We start from the raw sequence: 6,419 nt of genomic DNA, 5'->3' as shown, positions 1-6,419 counted from the left end.
GGTGAAACCCACGAGCACGGGTATGGTGCTGACAAACCTAGAAACATAATCAGGGCGAACCGGGATTCGAACCCACACTCATAGTTTCTGGCGTGCCCAAGGGACGCAACTCTGCACAGCGAATCGCAGCACCTTAGATGACTGGGCCACCCATGCCCCCCACAATACCAGGTACCATGGGGACTTACAGTACTTTTGCTACCTGCATCGACCCTTCAGTCGCTGATGATAGTAAGCAATGTCAGCCAAAAATAAAAATGACATATATTCTACTTTTAAACAATGGAAGATATAGATATTCTTTATATAACATGGACTTATGATACTCTCTCGGGAGGCACAGCCACCATTAATCATAGTTAAAAATCATAAACTACCATTTTATAAAACAACAATTCGTTCATAAAAAATTATCGAACAATTCTATGTCTCTCATAATTGTTAAATGAGACCTAATTTTATTAAAAAGATCCTTTTATGGATGAAACTTTGAAACAGTTATCCCTTGTGATGCAAAAATCAACACAGTCAAGCAGGACATACTTGACCGTCCTTCTCTCATCACATGGATTACAAAATGGAGAATCGTCACCTTTCAACAAAAATTCATGTGTAGATCTGCTAAGCTATGGTTTTGTTTGTTTGTTGTTTAATGCTCCACTCCATCTTCAAGACCTGGTCAGTGTGCAAGGTGAGGGATTACTCCAGCTATATGACGGTGATCTGTAAAGAATCGAGTCAGGACCAGAAAGTCCAGTGATTGACATCATGAGCACCGATCCATGCAATTGGGACTCGATGACATGCATCAACCAAGTCACCTGATCCATTTAGCTGCCTCTTACGGCCAGCATTATCAGATTTCTTGGAACCTTTATTCTTATCCAGAATCCGCACAGTTGGGCCAAGGGTATATATCGTAATAGAATGGGGATAATATACACTGGACAATTGAGAATTGACAGGCAGCCCCAGCAGGAAGGGGAGACTCCAGCAGGTAGCCGCACAGCAGAACGAAGAAGTAGAGTAAGTATCGCCCTTATTCTTCCGATGTTAAAATTCACACCTCTGTTTAACTCGTGGGAGTTACTGTATAATTGTGGTAAGATGCTATTTAAGGATTCTGTGATTACACTTTGGGGACCTAGGTTACAATATGTTCCTGGCCCTCTATTCCTTGTCGTAAGATGCTATTTAAGGATTCTACAGACCAGGTTGTAGTGTAGAAGACGAGCATCCGTCCCTCTCGCACAATATCTATACCCATTTAGCAAAGTGTAACTCATGTGTCAGAATGTGTCATGGCTGCAGTAAGGTATATGGTATGCTGGTAATAGGCACTGAAACACCAAGAAAACTAGGGCAAGAAAAACATTCTTACGCATTCAAATGAGCATTTACGTATGTTGCTAATGAACAGATGTGAATAATTATAATGAAATATTAAAGTGTGATACAAGAAGAATTGATTTATCAAACTTGGTCCAGATGACAAAAGAAAAGCCAACACGTTTACATTACAATGTAAATATGCAAACACCCATATAAATAAAATATAAAAGCAAAATTGGATCGGGAGGTAAGGGATAACTGCCATGTTGCCTATGAGATATGAGTTTGTGCTGCTTGCTGGTGTGGGCGGAAAGATGCAGTCACGCGCGTCACGTGATTAGTTTGCATTACCCACACACTGGTGTAAGGGAGGCAAATCCACTGAACTGTGGTAGGTTGCCCGATCTCCCACTTAAACAAAGTTGTTTCACCCTGGCTTTCACAAATTAGATTGTTTTAGTACTTCTGACAACTGTTTGGTGACGACGCAGCTCCCTTGTGGCCTTATTAGAGTTTCAGAAATTAATTATAGAACAGAAATCACCAACTTCACAACATGGTGCCATGAAAACGTTACAAATCTTTTATTCACAGCATCTGAATGTTTAACTTTCAGGACTGGAATGAACTCTGTTTGTTCACAATCAAAACAAAATACCTTGAGGCATTTTAACATAGATAAAAAAAAGAATAGAATAGAAAATTCTTAGAAACTAAGTGACAGTACAGACGTTTTATTTTCACATCATGAATTTTCCCTTACTGATGCCGCCATAACATAGTCGCCCTTTACAGCAAGCATGGGTTGCTGAAGACCTATTCTACCACGTATCTTCACGGGACAAATACAATTGGGATACGATGACATGCATCAACCAAGTCAGCGACCCTGACCACCCGATCCCGTTAATAGCCTCAAACGACAAAGTATAGTCGCCTTTTAGGACGAGCATAGGTTGCTGAAGACCTATTCTACCCCGGATTTTCACGGTTCAGTTTTAAGAATGTTATGTTTTTTGTCTTCCCGTTTTTACTTCACTTTTGTAACTTAACTTGATTTCGAAAGTGGATTTTAGTCTCTGGGCGATTATTCTGTACAGTGTTTTACAACAGACAAACAAAACGTCTTTACTCATGAACTTATTGCGAGTTTAGCGTCAAACACGATGTTGCGACTGAGCCACGCCCTGGTCCTGATGCTGGTCCTGGTGACGCTGATGCCCGAGAGTGACGGTTGGTGGAGGAGGAGGCGTCGCAGGGTCGTGATACAGCAAAGCCATCATACCAACACCAACAACTGCCACTGCGGCGCAAACTTCAAGGAACTTCTAAACCTGTTGCTCACGTTGTTTAAACAGAACCTAGGAAGACGTGACGTTGCCACGATTCTTGATGTTGATGAAGGCGACCCACTCCTGGCAGAGGTGATGCAGAAACGTGAGTATTACAAGATCATTCAGCAATGATATGTAGTAGCTTATGGATTTAGCTATCTAACAAGTGTACTGTCTCCTATACTCATATAAAAGGGCTTAGTGACCCTGTTGTCTGATGCGACACAATTCGCTGTGCAGAGAGGCGTTTTAAACACCTATGTGCGTAGGATCAAACTCTAGATTCGCCCTGTCTGTTGTCTTTTCACCATGGGGGAAATATTTAGACAAGGAAAAATAACTCTTTTGTTAAAGTGCGAACAATGTGAAACAAAATTCGAGCATTAATAATTCAAGTTACATATTGTTAATATACGTGCACAATATTAACAGGTGACGGGATGGTTGCTAAAGAAGAGCTGTACGATGCTGCAAAACGAGCATGTAAGTGAAGCGAGTGAATTTATATTGTTTAAAATGATGCAGATGTTTTGTTTTGTTTTGTGAAATGTGTATATATTTTGGGAGAGAACAGTTTTCGGAATAATAAAAATATCACCTACGTTAGAATCGAGATGTATTATGCTGGATTGCAAAATTCCAGCTGTATGACGGCAGTCTGTAAATAATCCAGTGATTGACGTCATGAGAATCGATCCACGCAATTGGGATACAATGACATGCATCAACCAAGTTAGCGAGTCTGACCACCCGATCCCGTTAGTCGCCTCTTATGACAAGAATGGGTTGCTGAAGACCTATTCTATCCCGGAAATTCATGGGTCGTAAGGCAAAAGTAATTTTGTGACATTATTTGCTGCATTTGTGCATAAGCTTGCCTGATGTCTGTTGGCACCTTAGTATCTCGAAACAGAATCAATTGGGGGTAAAAGGAAAAGGAAAAAAGTATATGAATGGATTAGGTTAGAATAGGTCGTCAGAAACTCATGCTTGCCATAAAAGGCGACTATGCTTGTCGTAATAGGCGACTAACGGGATGGGGTGGTCAGGCTCGCTGACTTGGTTGATGGATGTCATCGATCCCAATTGCGTGGATCGATGCTCATGATATCAATCACTGGATTATCTGGTCCAGACTCGATTAGATACAGATCACCGTCATATAGCTGGAAAACTGCTGAGTGCGGCGTTAAACAACAAACCAACCAATTGGAAATAGGTGATGACTCTTTCATCAGTAATGAAAGTCAGTAATTCTCTTCTTTTCAATATGTCTTAGCTACTGGCGTGCAGAACACCAACCAGTGTCAATGTGGACAGAAGGTGCTGCAACAACTTGGACGTAGCCTGGACTGACGATCCATCCTCAGTGAGTACACTTCATGTTGTCAACCTAGAGCTTGGTTCCTTGTTACCATGGTTTTCAATGTCTTTGTTGGTATAGCTAATGGCAAGCGTTGAAGTCGAACAAAACTAGTTGGTTTATGTACACCTCAGCCTCCCTCCCCCACCTCCGACTCTCACACAAAGTCGGCGTGGTCAGTGTGCATGGTGAGGGATTAAGTTTATTTCTTTGTGGTTTGAGGCCACACTCAGCAATATTCCAGCTATATGACGGCGACCTGTAAATAATCGAGTCTGCACCAGGCAATCCAGTTATTGACATCATGAGGATCGATCCACACAATTGGGATACGATGACATGCATCAACCAACCCTATCCCGTTAGTCGCCTCTTACGACAAGCATAGTCACCTTTTACGACAAGCATAGGTTGCTGAATACCTATTCTACCCCAAATATTATTGTCCCCCTGAGAGGGTATGTAAGACCACCTCTTTCAAACTATATTTATATCTGCCTCTATTTTAACTGCAGAATATTTGTTAACTGTTAATATCTGGCTAAACTCGCAATAATCACCAATAACTTGGGGAAGTGTAAATCCTGCTGGGGAACCATGCAGGTAGCAGAGGTACCGTAAGTCCCCATGGTCCCCAGTGTGGTGATCTTAGCCTTGTTGCTGGCGATCTATAGCCCCATTTTTATATTGTGTCGTACCTTGATAATCAGATTTTTTTAGTGTTCTACAACTAGTTTTAAGTCAAACTGTGATATATTGCTAGTTATTATACTGTCCATCGTCGACAGTTTTTATACCTATTGTATAACTTGTTCAAGTCACATTATGGCTGAAATATTGCCGACGTGACTTTAATTAAACTCACTCACTCACTCACTATTCTACCCCCGGATCTTCACGGCAAGATCTGCTTGCGATTTTCGATGTTTCGTAATATCAAACCAAGTTCATGTTGAATCAAGTTTGTACTTGTTGTAGCTTTGTTAGATGCATAGAAATATAAGTGAACCAAGGTATTGGCTGCAAAGTTGGCTAACGGTTCAGGTTGGATAGGTCTTGTATTAATGGGTTTTGCTACAGTGAGTGGGTGAGTGAGTTGGGCTTAACGCCGCTTTTAACAGTATTCCAGTTATATCGCGGTGTCAGCTAAATGTGGGAGGAAAGCCCGATGCAGGTCTCAGACGTTTACCACTTCGGTGAAACCCACGAGCACGGTATTGTGCTGACAAACCTAGAAACATAATCGGGGTGAACCGGTATTCGAACCCACAATCATAGGTTTCTGGCGTGCCCAAGGGACGCGACTCAGCACATTGAATCGCTGTGCCTTAGACAACTGGGCCACTCGTGCCGCCGGGGGTTTTCTACATAGGAAGATATATTGTCTTGTTTTATAGTATAAATATTATATGTAACCATTTGAATACGTCGTCCTGTGACAATTTACTCACATGGCAACTGTTATTATGATTATATAAATGTTAATAGCACCCCCTTTCTAATGGAGAATAAGCAGTCATTTCATTGATGGCCAGACTGCATACTTGCCACATGTAAAGCTTATGGAGCCCATCTTCAGTCTGAAAAGTCACCAGTACACTTAAAAAACAATCAGAGAATAAAGAAAGAAGTTTTCGCTATTTTGTTTCTGAAAATTCCAAGTGTGATCAATCAAAACACGACCAGTGTAGTATTTGTCTTTGAGAACAGATAACCCTATTTCTTCATTTCAACTTATTCCTTTTTTATTTCAGATGTCCCGGAGACACGAGTTGCTTCAGACTGACAAATAAACATTAAGCACGCAGTCTGTTTTCCTTTATTGTCTTGGTCCGTGGTTCGATCCCCGGCCGCGTCATTTCAAAAGATGTTAAAAGATGGTACTTATTGGTACCCTGTCTGGCGCTCGGCATTAAGGGGCTAAAACAAGGACTGGTCGGCTCGGAGTCAGTATACTGTGTCTGAGTGGGGTATTCATGTTATACTGTGACATGGTATCTCAGAGAGCTAGCACTATAAATCGGACTCAGTCCGGACTAGTACAAGCAGCCACACACACAAACACACACACACACACACACACACACACACACACACACACACACACACACACACACACACACACACGCATGCATGTCGCTACATAAGTGCAAAAATCTTGGACGCGACGTTAAACCCAATTTCACCTCACATCACCTTTATTTGGTGATTTGAACTTGAAAAGTAACAGTTCCGGGAAGATTTAAACGTTTGTGAAAGGACACATTCAGCAATACGTGGTGGTACGTAGTCCTGTGCACAGCGCACAGATCACTAATCAGGTGAAGTTCAGTAGCGTCGGTCCCAGGAAGTCCCTGGATGGGTGACCGCGTTTCGGCAGCTTGGCTCCT

The 6,419-nt window shown here is 41.9% G+C and overlaps 1 protein-coding gene across 1 annotated transcript; it reads left to right on the top strand.

The window, feature by feature from the left end:
* Nucleotides 1-960: 960 nt before the first annotated feature.
* LOC124145383 lies at nt 961-5,836 on the top strand. Its single transcript, XM_048395504.1, has 5 exons — nt 961-1,026; nt 2,488-2,769; nt 3,099-3,149; nt 3,946-4,035; nt 5,784-5,836. Exons 2-4 carry the CDS (start codon nt 2,499-2,501, stop codon nt 4,020-4,022), a joined length of 399 nt encoding a protein of 132 aa, XP_048251461.1. The 5' UTR covers nt 961-1,026; nt 2,488-2,498; the 3' UTR covers nt 4,023-4,035; nt 5,784-5,836.
* Nucleotides 5,837-6,419: the final 583 nt, after the last annotated feature.

The sequence above is a fragment of the Haliotis rufescens genome, unplaced genomic scaffold, assembly GCF_023055435.1.
Source record: "Haliotis rufescens isolate VD_foot unplaced genomic scaffold, xgHalRufe1.0.p SCAF_14, whole genome shotgun sequence".
Lineage (NCBI taxonomy): Eukaryota > Metazoa > Mollusca > Gastropoda > Lepetellida > Haliotidae > Haliotis > Haliotis rufescens.
This window is presented reverse-complemented; position numbering and strand designations above follow the sequence as displayed.

Excerpts from the sequence above, each read along its gene's own strand:
- LOC124145383 (XM_048395504.1), top strand. The coding sequence starts at position 2,499 with ATGTTGCGACTGAGCCACGCCCTGGTCCTGATGCTGGTCCTGGTGACG. Across the intron at positions 2,770-3,098 it reads GGCAGAGGTGATGCAGAAAC|GTGACGGGATGGTTGCTAAA; the intron begins GTGAGTATTACA and ends CAATATTAACAG. Across the intron at positions 3,150-3,945 it reads CGATGCTGCAAAACGAGCAT|CTACTGGCGTGCAGAACACC; the intron begins GTAAGTGAAGCG and ends AATATGTCTTAG.